The sequence below is a fragment of the Onychomys torridus genome, chromosome 18 (assembly GCF_903995425.1).
Source record: "Onychomys torridus chromosome 18, mOncTor1.1, whole genome shotgun sequence".
NCBI lineage: Eukaryota > Metazoa > Chordata > Mammalia > Rodentia > Cricetidae > Onychomys > Onychomys torridus.
In genome coordinates, this window is record NC_050460.1 from 831,306 (window position 1) to 851,146 (window position 19,841).

The following is a 19,841-nucleotide window of genomic DNA, read 5'->3' on the forward strand; positions in this document are numbered from 1 at the left end:
GTAGGATTATATAGGAATCAGAAGCTAGAGGTAAGCTCATAGGCTGGAGAGGTTTAGGTAGAGGGTGGGTGAGGAGCTGAGAGGAGCCACAGGTACTAAGTGGACCTAGCATACACTTTGGTATGCTAACCGGCATCTCAGTTAGCTATTTGTCCTGGGTTTATTTTCGACCTGACAGACTCCACCTGGATATTCTGGTGATGTGGGCCAAGAATTGGCCCATGCCTCACCTACCACCAGGGCTCTGCCCAGACTGTGAACACTATTGGGTTGACTGACCTACTCTACCTCACCAAAATAGGTCAGTTTTCCCAAGTTCCTCCTGCACAGTAAAAATCTCTCTGAGCTTTTAGGTCTGGAGCTGAAGGCCAATGCTGCCCTGCATGCTGAAGATGTAATGCTCTCCTGTGTGACACCCAAACACAAACTCTGCCCCCAATGAAACCATCTGGGAGCCTAGGGTAACCATGTAGGTAGTAAGTCTCTGTCATTTTAATTGATACAGAGGCCATTTGGATTATACTTCCTGCTCTAATCCATTCTCAGATCTCTGATTAATCTTGATGGCCAACTGTAGCTTTATCCATTTAACAATAGCAAGCAAACCAGTTCCTCTCCCTAAGGCTGCAGCTTCATCAATTAATTTCATATGTAAAAATCAGGCCTTACTTTTCTCTAGAGCTGCTAAGTCTCCTACTGAGAAAGGCAGACACAAATAGTTTGCCTTGCTGATATTGAAAGATAAACTCCAAACAGGTTTCAATGTAACTTTTTACTATTCCTTTGTTTAAAGGACCCTCCTTTGCAATGACTACATTCAGCAATCAACCACTTGTGTCTCATGGTAAATGATTGGATAGAAAAAAAAGGTTTGAAGTTGATGTAAGTTGTAACTGTCTAAGAAAGTTAGTTTAATAGCCAGGTGGTGGTGGCACACACCTTTAGTCCCAGCACTCAGGAGGCAGAGGCAGGTAGATCTCTGAGTTCCAGGGTAGCCTGGTCTACAAAGTGAGTTCCCAGACAGTCAGGACTACATAGAGAAACCCTCTCTCAAAAATACCAACACCACCCCCCCAAACGAAAGAAAGTTAATTTAAGGTTTGTAAATATAAGTTATAAAGGTCTGGGAATGTGAAAGCTTAAATAAATTGTAAGGGTCTAAGAAAGTGATTTAAAGTATGTAAAAAGTTTGAAATGTTTCAGATTTCTTTCTCTGTGCTATTGTGTTCTAGCTGTATTCTCCCTCATATCTACAATAAAAACTTCCTCCTTAACCATACCTTGGAGCAGCCATGTTCTCATTTCATTCAGGATTATAGATGAATGCAAACCAACATGTAGGTGCTGGGAATTGAACCCTGGTCCTGGTCAAGAACAAATACTCTTAAACATTGAGCCATCTCTCCAGTCTCCTGTGGCCACTTTGTGCTGCTAGTATGTGTATGAGTTTAGGACCATCTTCTAGAACACAGGTAGCCTGTTAGGGGATATATCAGAAGAAACTGACTTTTGCCTGTGAGTTTTCCAATAGCTCCTCAGCTATGAGTAGAACTTCATGATCCTGTCCTCCATTCATGCTGGACTTTGACTGGCTTGATCTTGTTGCAGGTGTCATGCATGCAGTCATTGAAGCTATGAGTTCATTTGTGCAATATCTCTGTCATATCTGGAAAACCCAGTTTCCTTGATGTGGATCTGGGCAGAGGTATCCTATGGTTGCTCATTCCATATTGTGCAATGGAGATTATTTGAATTCTTGAACAGCCAGTCTCTCAGATCAACTCCCCACTAACTAAAAGGGCAGAGTGTGTCACATGTAAGTAGTATCTGTGGCAGAGTATCCCCAGGGCTTGTTCTAATATGTTAGTCATGTTAGTATCTTGTGGACAACCCCAGGAAGAATCAGGAAATAGGATCATATGTCACATCATTTTTGTCATGTCAACAGTATGTCTCCCAACCAAACCTATTTTCTAAACTTGCTTCCATTTAGTGACATATTAACAGTTGCCCAAGGTTTGAACTAACAGCAGCCTCTTCTTCAACCTTCTTTCTTTCTATTATAAACCATTATCCATAAACCATTATTACTAAAATATATAATTTCCAAACATCATCTAATCCCAATATGTGGTTGAAGTGTGATCCTAATTAGTTTTAACAATAAAAACCCTGAGTCAGACAAGGGTGAAAGTTGAAAGATCAGAGAAGCAGAGCAGCCAGCCATCAGAGAATTCTTACCTCTACAAAAATCTCAGACCAAATGGGGGATCGAGATCCTGTCTCCACCCAACTTATATTCCTGCCTTTACCTTCTGAGTTCTGGGATGAAAGGCATGAGATATACTGTGTGTATATTTCTACTCTTGTTTAAGGTATTATGTTTTATAGCTCATTTTAAATTGAAATGGATAATTAAAAATAGATTAATGATTAGTCATCTATGATAATCATACTCGTGGCCATATTAGTTAAGTCTTCTAGATATACATAGAGATATTTCAGATAGATAGGTAATCTTCAAATACTTCAAAGACCTACAGAATATGGCATTTAAAATATTTTTAAAATTTAGACTTTCTGGACAGTGAGACATGTCTGCTCCTGGCAGCACCGATTTACTTCAGAGAGGAGGATGGGCATTGAAGACACTTCATATCTTATCTTCACCTTGGCAAAAATAGCCATTTGGGCAAGAAACTGTTCTTGCCTGGACTGCTTGATTGACTGGACATGCAGGACCCATAGAAAGGTGACCACTAAACTTTGCTTGACAAAATGGTCCTTCAGGTTCCTGCTTCGCAGAGGAAACTGCCAGACAGTCTACAGGACATTGAAAGAAGTGACCGAGAGACTCTAGCCCTGTGGGCTGAAGACAAATGCCCCAACTTTACAAAGGAACATTAGGTGACTGCCTAGGCTGCCAGCTGTCTCTGCCTACTCTTGCAAGACTCCCGAAAAATGCTTACATCCTTCTCCCGGTTCTCAGGTAATATTATATCCTTCTGAGGTCTTTGATGTGGTTGAAGGCTAGATAGTTATAATTTCCTCAGTGACGATAAAAGATAAGTTAGATATAAAACCTTAGACTCACAAATATAAGATAGATAGGATATCTTCCTTAATATTGTAACTGTAATTCTTGCTTGATAATTGTTTTGTTATATGTAATTGTACTATGTAAAAGTTAAAACCTTCCTTAAAAACAAAAGAAAAGGGGAAGTGCAGTGGATATCGCTCTGTGTAAATAAAGTTCTGATTGGCCAGCGGCCAGGCAGGAAGTCTAGGCGGGACAAGAGAGAAGAGAATTCTGGTAAGTAGAAGACTGGGGAGAGACACCGTCAGCCGCCGCCATGAAAAGCAACATGTAAAGACACTGGTAAGCCACAAGCCATGTGGCAAAGTATAGACTAACAGAAATGGGTTAATTTAACATAGAAGAAGTAGATAACAAGAAGCCTGCCACGGCCATACAGTTTCTAAACAATGTAAGTTTCTGTGTGCTTACTTGGTTGGGTCTGAGCGACTGTGGGACTGGTGGGTAAGAGAGATTTGTCCTGACTGTGGGCCAGGCAGGAAAACTCTAACTACACTAGGATCAAAAGTGTATACCATCACCACCTGGCTCTATTGCTCTTTTAGACTGGTTCAATCTCGTGTAGACCAAGGTAGCCTTTAATTCCTTATCTTCCGGCTTCCTCCTCCCAAATGTTGGAATTAAAGGTGTGTGCCACCACTGCCTGGCCTCTGTGTTTAACCAATGGCTAGCTCTGCCCTCTGATCACCAGGCAAGCTTTATTTGTCAGAACACAAACAAAATATCACATAACATGTGGTCCTTGGTGGTGTTCATAAGAACTGGAATTAAAACATTCTCATGCCTCTTAAGCTCATTCCTTAGATATTTGCCAGTCATGTTCTGACTCAAAAATGTTTGACAGTATTTTATTAATTGCTAGTGGATCCAATTCTTAAACTCTGATTTCAACTCACATTTCCTTCATTCTATTTCTTCTTAAAGTTTAAATTAATTTAATGTATGTGTTACAACATTCATGCAATGGGTGTGTGTGTGGAGACCAGAAGACAACTGGCAGGGGTTAGTTCTCTCCTACCATGTGGGTCCTGGATATTGAACATAGCCCATCAGGCTTGGTGGCAAGTGACATTACCCCTGGAGCCATCTTGGTGGTCCTCTTTTATTCTATGCCTATAGCTTCCATCTCCGCAAACTTGCTTCGTGCTCTTACCGTGTATTTCCGCTGTTCTGTGAATATACACCTGTGTTCCCATTTTGGCACCTTTGCTCACTTTGCTTTATGCCTGGAAAGTATTGCTGTCCGTTATTACTGATCTAACTCACCCAGGACACTATTTCCTTTCGATAGAATTCAGGGAAACTTCTACTGGACTTAATTATCTTAATCTATGTAAAGAGAAACTTGCTATAGAGGTTTACTCTCTATAATACTTCTAAAGACAGCCACACTTTATAGTTAGTTTTTCCTTAGCCTTCCATTTCCTTATGATTACAAAGTTTTTAAGGACCAGACCCTTCAGTTATTTTGTTGTATGTAATTTTGTATTTTGTATTTATTATTTTAGGTCCTCTCAAAAACATATATATAAAACTAAGGGCTCCAAGAATATTTGAGAACTTAATTACATTTAGAATGATTACTATTGACTGGTTATGTTGTCATGCACCTTTAACCCCAGCACTCTAGGCCAGTTAAGACTACATAATGAGACTCTGTTTAAAAAAAAAAAAAAAAAGAATGTTGAGTAAGAAATTCTTGAGGAGCCCATACTCACTCTTGGGTCTGCATTACTTTCCATAGCTCTTCTTCAGTAAGCTCATCTTCCTCCTCAGGGTTTCTCTTTTCCCTAACCACTGTGCTTGAGCCTATATTAAAAGGGATTTATTCAATCCCACCTCTCCCATAAAATAAAAAGCATGATGAATGTTTCACTTAGCTGACCTCACAGAGCTAAAGAGATGTCTCAGCAGATGAGGGTGTTTGCTACTAAGCTCAACCACCTGAGTGTGATCCTCAGTAACCACATGGTAGAAGAAAAGAACTGACCCTCACAAGTTCTCCTCTGACTTTCACATATTCACCAAGACATATCTATGCCTTCTACCCCTAAAAGAACGACACATTTAAAAACTTAATTAAAATTTTGTAAAAGCCCCACAAATAACATGTTAGATGCTGCAGTTCATGGATGACTGTGATATTTCTATTATGTTCTTCTAAAGCAGTGGCTCTCAAACTTCCAAATGCTGTGACCCTTCAATGTAGTTTCTCATGTTGTGGTGACCCCCAACTATAAAAGTATTTTATTACTACTTCTTAACTGTAATTTTGCTACTGTTATCAATAATAATGTAAACATCTGTGTTTTCTGGTGGTCTTAGGTGACCCTTGTGCAAGGGTCATTTGACCCCCAAAGGGGTTACAACTCACAGATCGAGAACCATTGTTCTAGAGTATTGCATGCTCATTCACTTCTATCTGCTGATTTTGTCTTTATTTAGTGTGTCTAGTATGTATTAGTTTATTGGATTAGAACAGGGAGTTCCACGTATTTCTCATGGATTCTGTCTAATGACCATTTTAAAGGAAATAAAATGCCACAGTAAGGCTTTGCATTGGGTTGCCATTCATACCATGCCCCTCTTTCCTTTTGTTTCTGACCACAAATGACTAGAAAGAACTAACAGTTATCTATATTTTAGTGTCTAATATGGAATTCTACTAGTTAATAGAATTTGTTAAAGCTAGCTACAAAATGGACAGGCCTGGTTGCAGTTGCAATGACTTAAAACACTGTGTTTCATGTGCATATTACCTTCAACTCTCCAGGCACCCAATCATAAATTCCCAGTTTCTAGGCTTCTATCAATTACTCACAGCTTCCATATCATCTACCTTCTCTTCCTTCCTTCCTTCCTTTCCTTTCCTTTCTTTTCTTTTTCTTCTCTCTCTCTCTCTCTCTCTCTCTCTCTCTCTCTCTCTTTTCTTTCTTTTTTTTTTTTTGAGACAAAGTCTCACTATGTAGAGCTGGCTATCCTGGAACTCACTGTATAGATCAGCCTGGCCTCAAACTCACAGAGATCCACCTGCTTCTATCTCTAAAATGCAAAGATAATAGGTGTGTACCACTATGCCCAGTTTCTTTAATTTATCTTCATTCCTTGTTTAGCTGAAGAACTAATCTTTGCACAGATGGAAATGAGTGATTGCATTTTTGTTGTTTTGAGACTGTTTTACTATGTAGCCAATGCTGGCCCCAATACTCAGATTCTCCTGCCTCTTACTTCCCAGTACTGGGATTATTAGATATGTATTACCCTGCCCACATTTATTTTACTATTTGTCTGTATATTTGAGACAACCTCAAGTACATAGCTTAAACTGACTTGTAGCTTCCCCCAAATCCTCCTGTTTTTACTTTCCCAGAGCTGAGGTGAAAGGTATGAGCCACCATGCCCAGTTGACTTGTTTTCATCTTTTATTTTTTTGTGATAGTGATAATGGAGCCCAGGATCCTTCACATGTTAGTAATTCTACAAATGAGCTATGTCTTTTTTTGTAAAATTTTCTTAATTTTGAGGCAATGCATCCTCCCCACCCCTTGAAAACAAATGGTGTGGCAGTTAAAATAGATTATGAAGTTGACAGGATCTGGAGTCATCTAGGGAACACGTGTCAGAGATTATCTTGGTTAGGCTAATTGAGGTTTGAAGATCTATCCTATATGTTTTGGCACCAATCTCTGGCCTAGTGTACTGGGCTATGTGAAAAAGAAAAGAATATTGAACACCAGTATTCACCACTTTCTGTTAACAAGATAAACAGTCTGTAAAAAGGTGTACCATATAAGGACAGTGACCTCACAACAAAACACAAAATAGCTGTTGGAGCCCATTAGGTTTTCTAGTGGCTATAACTAGCAGGACTGCATGGGAGGTTGACTGGATCACAGTGTTGCAGTAGTGCCTGTGCTACCACCACCCATTCACCATGTCCGAGTGAGGGGCTGTGGATTGAAAAACAGAGACAAGAGACAGCGGGTCATTTGTGCCAGCAGGATGTTGCTGTGGGATGTTTATGTCAGATGTGTTGCTCTGATTGGTTAAAATAAATAAAGTGCTGACTGGCCAGTAGCCAGGCAGGAAGGATAGGGTAGGTGGGACAAGGAGGAGGAGAACTGTGGGAGGTGGAAGGCTGGACAGAGAGATACTGCCAGCCGCCGCCATGACAAGGAAGATGTAAGGTACTGGTAAGCCTCAAGCCATGTGGCAAAGTATAGATTAATAGAAATGGGTTAATTTAAGATAGAAGAAGCAGATAACAACAAGGCTGCCATAGCCATACAGTTTGTAAACAATGTAAGTTTTCTGTGTGTCTACTTGGTTGGGTCTGAGCGTCTATGGACCTGGCGGGTGAGAGAGGTTTGTCCTGACTGTGTGCCAGGCAGGAAAACTCTAACTACAGGATGCCAAATGCCATTTATTGAAGGAGTGGGGAAACCTTAAATACAGGCTTACAGCACAATGGAAGAACCCCGGAAGGCAGAAGTTCACTACCCAATGTTCTACATCCTTGCATCTAAGCTGTTAACAACCAAATGCAGGACAGGCAAACAAGTAACTTCCCTTAAGCATTTAGGAGGGTGGAGACCGGCAGGGAATCAGCATAGGGAGGACATCTGGCCAAGGTCGGCAAGCAGGGTGGCAGTTACCCAACTTGGGAGTTCCAGGGCCCTACACCATGGGCTTGGACACCAGGTGTTTGTAAGGGTCTAACTAGCAAGGGGGAGGTCTTTTACTCCACCCCTTGGCATTGTTATGAATAGCCCTTTGGAATAAAGCTCTGGGCCCATTTGGATAAGGATCCAGGCCCACCCGAGTCTATTTTTCTCTGCTTCTTAACTTTCTAAGTCTCTTATCCCTCAATCCTCAAGAGTTCCTGGGGTAAATAATGGTGGGGGCTGGTCCCCGACAACTAGCTTAAATAGTGGTAGGAATGTATAGTGCAGTAGACAATATGACAATAATTCTAAATATGTATCAATATACAAAATATCCTAAACAGATGTAGAACATACATACAGCATGACAAATATAAAATTACATTTGTATCAATATACAAAATATTTCAAATAGGAGTAGAAATATGTGTACAATACAACAAATATAGTTTTTTATTTGTATCAATATATAAGAATCCATATCATCTAAGCTGATATTTTACTGAATTAGTCTCTTAACTATGGTAATGAGGCTTGAAAAAAAAGAGGCAATTTCCAGAGGTGGAAGGAAACCTTGAGGTACCAAATGTTTTAACTATGGTAAATCAGGTCATATGAGTAGGAACTACATGAGGTGCTCCAAGAAGCAATACAATTTCTAGAAATAACCCAAACAAGAGACCCCAAACTTTTGGATTATTCAGAAGATGTGGCAAAGGCCGACATTGGACCAATGAATGTAGATCAACAATAGATATATAAGGCAACCTTTATCAGAAAGAAACACTTTGTGGGGGTCTTTCACAGGCCCCCAAACCAAAAGTAGTCCAAACATTTCTAGCCATTGAAAAAAATTCCTCTCCAGGACAATTAAATAACCCATTGTCTAATATAAAGAACAATACTGCACTGGATGACAGAACAGCACTGATAGATGAATAAAAATAATCCAATAAAAAGAATATTTTGGCAGACTTCCATAAATGAACAAAGACCAAAGCTCAGACTTTGAATTAATGGCTTTGTTCGAGAGGGCCTGGTAGACATAGGTATGGATGTGACTATAATTATATCAAAATCATGGCATCCAAATTGGCTTCTTCAAGAGGTAAATGTCCAATTTCTAGGGATTGGAACCCTATCTCAGGTAGAGTTTGAGATGGGTTGAATGCATAGGGTCAGAAGGACAGAGAGGAAGGCTGAAGCCATATATGCCAAATGTAGCAGTAAATCTTTGTGGCAGAGATCTGTTACAGCAGTGGAATACTCAGATTAAAATTCCTACGGTCTCAGAAAGGGAATACAGACCAATGCATGTTTCTAGGAATAATGTTATAACATACTATAAAAATCAGCCACCAACCGTTCAGGCTGTCCATAAACAAAGCACAAATGCTGTTGAACTCTCAGAAGTACCATCAGCCCTACCTTTAAAATGGCTAACTAATAAACCTGTCTGGGTTGGATCATGGCCTTTGAAAAAGAGAAGCTACAAACTTTAGGACAGCTGGTTCAAGAGCAGTTAAATGTACAACATATTGAAGAATCTACCAGTCCTTGGAATTCTCTTGTATTTGTTATTAAAAAGAAAAAGTCCGGTAATTGGAGAGTGCTGACAGATCTGAGAGCTATTAATAAAGTAATACAGCCTATGGGCATCCTATAGACTGGGATGCCCTTGCCCTCTCTACTACCCAAAGAATGACCTATAATAGTTATTGACTTAAAAGACTTTCTTTAACATACATTTACATGAAAATGATAGAGAAAAATTTGCCTTCACAGTACTTAATTATGACAATTCCCAGTCAGTCAAGAGATATCAATGGCAAGTCCTCCCACAGGAAATGTTAAACAGCCCTATCCTGTGCCAATATTTTGTGCAAAAACCATTGGAGATAATTCATGAGAAATTTCCGCAACCCATAATTTGTCATTATGTGGATTTTATTAGCTGATTCAAAGTTAGGTATCTTAGAAAGCATGTTTGAAGAAGTAAAGAAAGTTTTGCCTTGCTGGGGACTACAAATTGATTCTGAAAAAATACAAAGAAGAGATTCTATCAATTACTTAGGATATAAGATAGAGCTACAAAAAATTAGATCCCAACAGGGACAACACAGGAGAGATGGATTGCCAACTCTTAAAAATGATGTTCAAAATTGTTGGGAAGCATTTCCAACTTAGAGGGTATCATTGGAATATCTAAAATGAACTAAAAATTTTGGCTAATACTCTAAAAGGGGACAAAGAATTAAACAGTCCAAGAGAATTATCAGCTGAAGCTGAGAAGGAATTGGCTCTAGTAGAAAAGACAATATGAGAAGCACATGTGGATCATGTGAATCCAGAACTTAAATGCATTCTGGTCATACTCCCCTCCAGACATTCCCCCACAGGGATTTTGATGCAGAGAGATGATATTACATTGGAATGGATATTTCTACCACATAAACCAAGAAAGAAGTTAAAGAGTTATGTAAAAAAGATTGCTGATTTGATTCAAAAAGGAAAATTAAGACTTCCCCAGTTGACAGGAATGGACCCAGCAGAAATTGTTAAATGGAGTACATTTAACCAATAAGGAAATTTCCTCACTATGGAAAGATAATGAATACTGTCAGAGAGCCTGCAGTGACTTTTTGGGAGAGATTAACAAATCTTATCCCAAAAGCACAAGAATAGAATTCATAAAGAGAACTAAATGGGTCCTTCTTCACATTGTACAACAAAAGCCAATTTCTGGAGTCCTCACTTTCTATACTGATACAAATAAATCAGGGAAAGCAGGATACAAATCAGGAGACTTAAATAAAGTGGTTCAAAGTCCATACAACTCTGTACAAAAGGCAGAACTGTATGCCATTCTTATTGTAATGATGGACTTCACAGAACCCCTCAATATAGTCACTGACTCTCAATATGCAGAGAGGAAGCACCGCCTCCTTTGGTCAGAGGTGGAGCAAATACCACTACAGTTCTATTTGTTTTTATTTTATTGATTTCAGTCCTGAGTTTGATTATTTCATATGGTCTACTCCTTGTGGGTATAATTACTTCTTTTTGTTTAGAGCTTTCAGAATTCAATGAAAATGAACATACAACATACCCAAACTTATGGGACACAATGAAAATGGTGCTAAGAGGAAAGGTCATAGCACTAAGTTCCTACATTAAAAAAAAAAAGAGATAGAAAGTCTCACACTAGTGACTTAACAGCACATCTTGAGGTTTATTTCTTGGATGTAGCAGAAGGGTGAATCTTGCTTTTGCATCCTTTCTGTTAGTCTGTATCTTTTTATTCAGGTATTGAGACCAATGGTATTGAGAGATATCAATGACCAATGATTGTTAATTCCTGTTATTTTGTCTTTGTTGTTGTTGTTGGTGGTGGTGGTGGTTGTATGTGTTTCCATTCTTTTGATTTTGTTGGTCTGAGATGATTTCTTGTGTTTTAAAAATAGGTATAATTAACCTCCTTAGATTGGAATTTTTCTTCTACAGTTTCTGTAGGGCTAGGTTTGTATATAAATACTATTTAAATCAAGCTTTATCATGGAATTTCTTTCTTTCTTTGTTTTCAAATCAGAGTTTCTCTGTATAGTTCTGGCTGTCCTGGAACTCATTCTGTAGACCAGGTTAACTTTGAACTCAGAGATCTGCTTACCTCTGCCTCCTGAGTTCTGGGACTAAAGACACTTGCCACCACTGCCCAGATATCATGGAATATCTTATTTTATTAATTTATAGTGGTTGAAAGTTTTTCTGGGTATAGTAGTCTGGGCTGGCATCTGTGGTCTCTTAGAGTCTGCAGCACCTCTCTCCAGGTCCTTCTAACTTTTAGAGTCTCCATTGAGAAGTCAGATGTAATTCTAATAGGTCTCCCTTCATATGTTACTTGCTCTTTTTCCCTAATAGCTTTCAATATTCTTTCTCTGTTCTGTACGTTTAGTGTTTTGATTATTATGTACCAAGTGGATTTTCTTTTCTGGTCCAATCTATTCTGTATGCTTCTTGTACCTTTATAGGCATCTCCTTCTTTAGGTCCTAAACTAAAATTTACCTATAAATTTTCTTCTGTGATTTTGAAAATATTTTCTGGGTCTTTGAGTTGGGATCCTTCTCCTTCCTCTATTCCTATTATTCTGAGGTTTGGTTGGAAGAAGGAGGCCATACCACACTTCCAGAGCCAGCTCTTTAATAATGTAGAACACTATAAAACAATAGTTTAATATTAAAAATACCCTAACGACACTTAATCCCTACAAAACCAAATCCAGTGATGGAGAGACAGAGCAAATAGAATATAAAGAAGGCTTAGAGATAAGATTTCTGGGTGCAGGCAAGCTGTAGCAGCACAGAGAGCTGCAGACAACAGAAGAGGGGGCTTATGGTGCCCACCAGGGTTGCATACCAGGCCCCCACATCACCCCAGCCCAGCAGCTAGGGAGTAGCCTCAGCCAGACTTCCATGGCTGGAGACAGGAGCCAGCTGGGAGATAGGACAACTTGGAAAAAGACATCCTTCAGAAGCAGAGTGAAGGAAAAGGATCTCAAAAAGGAGATGGCATAGGGTACCTGGTGTACCCATGGGACGTAAATATCAGGTTCCTGTGAGCCAACGGAGAGAGAAAAGAGACAGAGCAGGCTTCAGTGAGGAGCTAGCATAGAGGCATCCAGGAGCAGTTTATCTCACAGAAATCCTGAAAATGTTGGATGCAGCTCAGAGGAATTTTGGCTGTGCTCAGTTTAATTCCCATCTCTGCAACAAAACTTGAAAACATAAACTCAACAGACAACAGAGAACAACAGAAAAAGACAGTACAACAACACAATCAGAAGCAAACAAACAAACAAACAAACAAAAACCAGATTAACTCAGACGTATTATAGCCACCTTCACTATTACACCAAAACCTGAAGTACAATACGCTGGAATTCCTGGCCTCTCATCCAGCTACATGACCACACATGTACAGTTCAGTAGCCAAGCAAGGATCCTTACGTAAACCGTGCACTGTGTGATCGCATAATTTGCGTGCAGTGTGATCACGAAATCTGCACATGCATGGCATAGCTTCATAAGCCCATATGCATATGTGGAGGTAAATTCATAAGAAGCGAGACAAAGACCCCTCCCTCCTCTTCCTCCTCCTCCTCCTCCTCCTCCTCCTCCTCCTCCTCCTCCTCCTCCTCCTCCTCCTCCCCTCCCACCCTCTCTGTGCACATGTCTTCCACAGGCCTGGTTACGATCTCTTCTGTCCCTCCCTTCTCTTAATAAAACTCTACTTTGAGAATAGGTTTTGTCACGCCTCGTGACTTTTCCTCCAAGAGTAAAACTGCCACAATAAAGTCAACACAATAGAGCACACTCTGCCCCAGAGCTACAATTTTGTCAGATCTTGCCTTCTGTCTCTCTAAATGTCCAGACTCCAAAATAGAACAGAACAACTCACCGTGAATCATCTAAACATCAGAAGTACATTGACCAAAAATTCTTACTTTCAGTTTACAGCTTTGGGGCAGTTGCAGTCTGGGATCCCCAGGGAATATCAAGTCCACCCTGGACATGCTCCCACTGGGGCTTATCTCAGACTACTGGCCCTGAGTCTGGGGTTTCCTAGGGATCTCACTGGGGCCTCCAAATGGTATGGAGTTTGTAACCTCTGGGAAAACACCATAGACTCAATCCAATTATAATTAAAAGATTATTGATTAGCTGCTAGCAGGCCTAACAATCTCTGAGCCAAATTTAAGATTGTCCTGTAGGAGGAGTATGGGGAAGGACTTCTGGGAAAAACCATATGAGATCTTCACTATTTATATAAGTAAGTAAAATCTTGTCCATTCTGCCAAGTTAAGTGGTTAAGGCAACTCAAAACAATCCTGTATCCGTGTAAGCAAGTTACAGAAGCCAAAAAAGCAGTTAGTCATATCGTAACAAGTAAGTCACAGCTGTACATTTCTGGGTGGGGGGGTGTCACTGAGTCAGGGTTACTGGGAGCTTATCCCCTAGGGACTGGAGTTAGAGACAAACAACCAGTGGGTACCAAGATGGCTACCTAGCATAAAATGGAGCTTTTTTAGCCATAAGAACAAATATTTTCTGGAACTTCGAGCTGCAATTCTTCTCCTTCCTCTATTCTTATACTTGTGTTTAGTCTTTTCCCAGAATCCCATATTTCCTGGATGTTTTATGTCAAGACGTTTTTAGATTTAAAATGTTCTCTGATCAACGTATTTGACCATTTCTTCTACTGTATCTTCAGTGCTTGAGATTGTCTCTTCCATCTTTTGTATTCTGTTGGTAAAGCTTGTCTTTGCAGTTCTTGTAAAATTTCCTAGCTTTTTCATTTTCAGAATTCCCTGTTTGGGTTTTCTTTACTGATTCTATTTCCATTTTCAGGTCTTGAACAGTCTTATTCATTTCCTTCCACTGTTTGTGTTTTCCTGGATTTATTTACGATATTTATTAATTTCCTCCTTAAGGACCTCTATCATCTTCATAGAGGTTTAAAGATCTTTTTCTTATGCTTTAGCTATGTTGGAGCATTCAGGTCCTGCTGTGGTAGGATAGCTAGGCTCTAGTGGAGACATACTGTCCTGGGAAGGCCAGGCAAATACCATGACAGGCTCCTAATAACTCAGTTAAGAACTACGGGAACTGCACGTACCACGCCTGGGCCAAACCCTTCTCTCCACAGGTGACCGCCAAATAAGGGTAAAACCTGGGACTTGTCTAAGAATGGAAAAGCTATAGCCTTAGCCCCCCCTGCTAGCCCTAACCAATGAGAAACATCTAATATGATTGCCACTTGCATAAGCCAATTCTAGGTAGAATGATCACACTGCTTTTAGAATCTTCTAGTTGTGTATAAAAGAGCCCTCGAGCTTTTCTTGGGGCTCACCAATTTTGCCGAGATAGTAAACGCTTTTGCTGATTGCATCCCGTCTGGTGTTCTTTTATGGGACTTCTGGCGGACCCTAACAGCTGTTATTGGCTTTTAGACATCTGGGATTGGCATGATTATAAGTCTAGGTGCTGATTTCTAGATTTGTCTTTATTGAGTAGGTGTTTTGTTCCTTGATTTGTGTTTTTTCTCTGGATTTTTGGAGAGTATGATGGTTGTGTGTTGCCTGGTATGAAATATTCTTTGGACCTGATAGTTGTGACCACTGGAGGTTCTAGGTAAAAGATATTTCTGGGTATTGGTAGTTGACACTTAGGAATAGGGTTAAGCTAGAGGTCTGAAGGGGTTCACAGGAGGGAGGAGAGCAAAGTGTTCAACCAGGATTTCCTGTGGATATCACTCTGTATAAATAAAGTGCTGATTGGCTAGTAGCCAGGCAGGAAGGATAGGGTAGGCGGGACGAGGAAGAGGGGAAGGCTGGGAACAGGAAGGCTGGGAGGGGACTGTGAGCTGCCGCCATGACAAGCAACGTGTAAAGACACTGGTAAGCCACGAGCCACGTGGCAAAGTATAGACTAACAGAAATGGGCTAAATATAAGAGTAAGAGCTAGACAATGGTAGGCCTGAGCTAATGGCCAAGCAGTTTAAATAATATAAGTGTCTGTATGACTATTTTATATGTGGGTTATGGGACCGTGGGGGCTGGGTGGAACCTGGAGAGAAGCTCTCCAACTACAAGGATTGCTTATTTCCTCTCCTTGGAATGGAGGAAGATAGTGAAGAGACCTGCTTCTTCATCTTCTAAAGTAACTAAGATTATATATTGGACTGAAAATTTTTTATTTAAGTGTGTGTATGTATGTACTTGTGAGTACATACATAGGAACCTTGCAGAGTCCAGAACAGAGTGTCAGATTCCCCTAGAGCTGGAGTTACAGGGAGTTGTGAGCTGCCTGACTTGGAAACTGAGGGTCTGCTATATAGCGCTGGTGATGAGACTTAGGGGGTTGGATCTAAAGAAACACAAAGAGAGAGGAAGATCTGCAGATGGCCTACCTGCTTCCTTGGCAGAAGTAGCCTGTGCTTACCAGGGAGTGCCTGCTGGAGTTTGCATCTGGGATAGAGCAACAAAGGAGAGGGGGAGTTTAAGAGGGGAAGGTCTGTGGGATCCACAGGAGACATGGGTGTGTGTGTGTGTGTGTGGTCATTGTTCTGTTGTCTTCCTTCTTTATTTAGTTAACATTCTCTTAATTTCTTTTGAAATTTAATTCATTTTACATATGGGGTTTAGCATGCAGAGAAATAAGCTTCATTCTGACAATTTCTTCCATGTAAATCATTATCCTAGCTGGAAGATGGAGGCAAATGCCTTGAATTCCAACACTTCGGAGGCAGAGGCAGAGGCAGATGGATGTCTGAGTATAAGGCCAACCTGTTTATAAAGCAAGTTCTAGGACAGCCAAGGTTATACAGAGAAACCCTGTCTTGAAAAAACAAAACACAACAAAACCAAACCAAACAGAAAGGCAGGGTGTGTGTATAGGTGAAGACTTAGAGTGATGGCTCAGTAGTTAAAACTTTATCTAGCTCCTGCAGAGCATCCAAGTCTCCAAGTCAGGCAGCTCCCTGGGACTCCAGCTCTGGGGGAATCTGACACTCTGTTCTGGACTCTGCAGGTTCCTATGTATGTACTCACAAGTGCATACACACACACTTAAATAAAAAATTTTCAGTCCGATATATAATCTTAGTTACTTTAGAAGATGAAGAAGCAGGATTACAAATTCAAGGCCAACATAGGCTACAGAGATTCAAAGCCACCATAAGCACCTTAAACAGACCCTTGTCTCAAAATGTAAAAAGGCTGGAGTATAGCTTAGTGATTGAACATTTTCCTAGCAAGTGTGAGGCCCTGGTTCTAACCCCCAAAAAGAGAAAAAAAAATAACTGATTGAAGCTGTGATAGAACATAAATGTAATTTTAGTTTTTATTGAGAAGAGTCTTTTCTTACTGAGAAGCTGACATAGAATTTTAAGGTAGAGGCCAGTTTAGGCTACAATATATCTCATCTCTAAGAAAAACAAAACAAAAAAAATGCAACTTCAATTTATGTAATCTCCCACATTGAAAAGCATTAAAGTTAAGTTGTCATGTTTATAAAATACAATATGTGTTATTGTGTTATAGCTCAACTGTTTTGATGGAGATTAGGGTCTTCCTATGCAGGTCAAGCTGGCCTTGAATGTGCAGTTACCCCTGCCTCTCTTCTGAGTGCTGAGGTTAACAGGCTTGTGTTGGTATGCCTGGCCTTCAAACTTTAACATAGACACAATGTAATTTGAAGCCTAGTCATCTAAGGACTTTGAGATGTCACTATAAGAAAAAGATACTTCTATACTACAGCTGTGAACCATAACTTTCTAGAATTTAAAATAATTCTTTAAAACTTTTTGTTACATTTTAATTTATTTGGGGGTGATGGGGCACATATGGAGATCAGAGAGCAGCTTAAAGGAGTTGGTGTGTGGGTTCTGCAGGTAGAACTCACATCATCAGGTTTGGTAGAAGGTGCTCTTATCTGCTGAGCCATCTCACTGGCCTTATTGCCGTTCTTTAGAGCTGCAGATAGAATTTAGTAGAAGAGAGGTTGCCTGACTGCCTGAGATTCTGGATATTACTACGCAATGTTAACAATGGGTGTGTACGGATAATTTTTTGTTGTTGTTGCTGTGGGTGTGGTGTTTATGAGACAGTCTCACTAAGTAGCCAAGTAGCCTTTGCTGGCCTGCACCTTCTTTGTAGACCAGACAGGCCTAGAATTTACGGAGATTCTCTGGCCTTAGCCTTCTGAGTGTTGAGATTAAAGGCATGTGATAATAGGCCCTGCCCATTCCTGATTCTTCAGCACTAAGATAACTCTAAGCACTGGAGATACTTGGGGGCAAGGTAACACCTAAAAGAAGCAGTCACCACAAAATATTTGCTCGCAGATCACCAATGATGAGGTCAATGGCTTTCAGAACCGAATTTATCTCTCTGTGTTTGTATCTCCCTCCTCTTTCCCTGTTTCTTTCACTCCAGGCTAGCCTTGCACTCATGGCTACCTCTCTGCTTCTGCTTCCTGAGTTCTTCGATTGAAGTTATACACCATCATGCCTGGCTCAGTCTACTAAAATCATCATAATAGGACTGTATAACTTGGCAAACTGAAGAGAACTTGACAAACATTAGGTTTAGTATCCAAAAGCCACATCACTCAAGTTTTATTTTTATTTTTTTTAATTTTTATTTTGTCTTCTATAGTAAAAAGAAACCTGGAGGTTTGTGGGGGAGGTGTTGACGATTTTGGGGTGAACACAGATTGATATTGGGAAGATGGCTCAGCGGTTAAAACCTTGGAGAGTTCAGTTGGTTCCTAGCCCCCTCACAACTTCCTGTTACTTCAGTAGCTGGGTCCACAATGCATCTGGCTTTTCTGATATTTGCACACACATACACACACACACACACACACACACACACACACACACACACACACACACTCGCATACAGACAATTAAAAATAATATTCTTAAAAAGGAAGAAAGAAACCGAGGTTTGGGGAAAGAAAAGGCGTGAATTTACTGAGGCACTATGAATGACAGATGGGCGGGTTGAGTTACCGGGAAGAATTGCTGGCCAAGCCCCGCCCCAAGTTTGTTTCCTAGGTAACGAGGTAAACAGACTAACTACTCTCCTTCCCCGAGGTGTAGCGCAGCAGGCAAGAAGCATTCAGCAGGGAGTACCGGTAGAATGTGTTCATTCGTGAGAGTGGGGTCCCCCAAAGCTTTGCAAACTTCCCTGGGGCCTAGTCCAGCTTCCCCGTTAGAGAGGAGTTCCCGGGAAAGGACGAGGGCACCTGAAATCATGGAGGTGGGACTCACCCAGGAACAGAAGGACGATATAATAGAGAGGACAATTAGGGATTCAAAATCTCCCAAAGAGCTGGAGCTTGAAATGAGACTAGAACAAAATCGAAGGTGGAGGGAGAGGATGGCATCACCAGAAACAAAATCGCCACCATGCCATAGTCTTGGAGTAGGATTAGAAAGACATACTATTTCCAGGACACCCATGGAATTGGGTAATTTAGGACTCCACAGGGGCTCCACCTTCCAGGGCCCCAAACCTCTGGGTGTGTTACCAGGAAGAGTAGGGTCAGAAAACGAGGGCCTTCCACCTCAGCTTCCCTATGGAGGGACACTACAGCCTCCTTTGGGCACAGTGTGTGCAAGTCCACAGGCCGCGGGAAGCACAAGGAGGCCTGTCACCTTTGGACCTGCGTGGACAGATGCTATAGTGAAAGAGCAGCCTGCTGTAGGTTTGGAACTCAGAAAAGAACTGGAAAAAGAGCCCCCCTGTGTTGTGGTGAACCCTTACACAGAGACACCCCCTGTGGAGGTAGACATTGGCTTACCACAAACCCAGGAACCAGGTAAAACCAAGAATGCAGAGCCTCAAATAGGCTTAGTAACAGAACCTTTTGAGTGTCCATTTGCCCAACAACCTAAAGAGAAAAAGGAGCCTGCGGCCATGGAACCTGGAGTGGAGGCTCCAGCCCACATCAGACCCATATACGCTGGGAAATTCTTTGATCGGATGCCTTGCTTGCCAAGTGTAAGTTCATGTCGTTTGTTTGTTTTTTTGTTTTTCCTAGAATTTCTCCTTGAGTATGTGGTAGCCATGTCTTTACTGAGATGATACAGTGGTGAGGCTTGTTTGTGTTTACAGAGACAAAGTTTTCAATGGGATTAGTTAGGATTTCTATTGCTGTGATGAAACACCATGACCAAAGGCAAGTTGGGGAGGAAAGAGTTTTTCTTCTTATACTTTGACATCACAGTTCATTATCAAAGGAGGTGAGAGTTAGGATTTCTATTGCTATGATGAAACACCATGACCAAAGGTAAGTTGGGGAGGAAAGAGTTTTTCTTCTTATACTTTGACATCACAGTTCATTATCAAAGGAGGTGAGAACAGGAACTTGAAACAGGCAGGAACCTGGAGTCAGGAGCTGATGTAGGCCATGGACAGGTCCTGCTTACTGGCTTGCTTTTCCTGGCTTGCTCAGCCTGCTTTTGTAGAGAACCCAGAACCATCAGCCCAGGGATGGAACCACTCACAACGGG

At 40.8% G+C, this 19,841-nt stretch overlaps 1 protein-coding gene across 1 annotated transcript in view; it reads left to right on the plus strand.

Moving 5' to 3' along the window:
• Positions 1-18,439: 18,439 nt before the first annotated feature.
• The window catches only part of Efhb (EF-hand domain family member B), a 55,761-nt gene continuing 54,359 nt past the window's right edge, over positions 18,440-19,841 (plus strand). Inside the window, exon 1 of the mRNA XM_036168486.1 lies at positions 18,440-19,329. Within this exon, the coding sequence (XP_036024379.1) occupies positions 18,466-19,329 (864 nt within the window). The 5' untranslated portion in view covers positions 18,440-18,465. The remainder of the gene's footprint in view (positions 19,330-19,841) is intronic.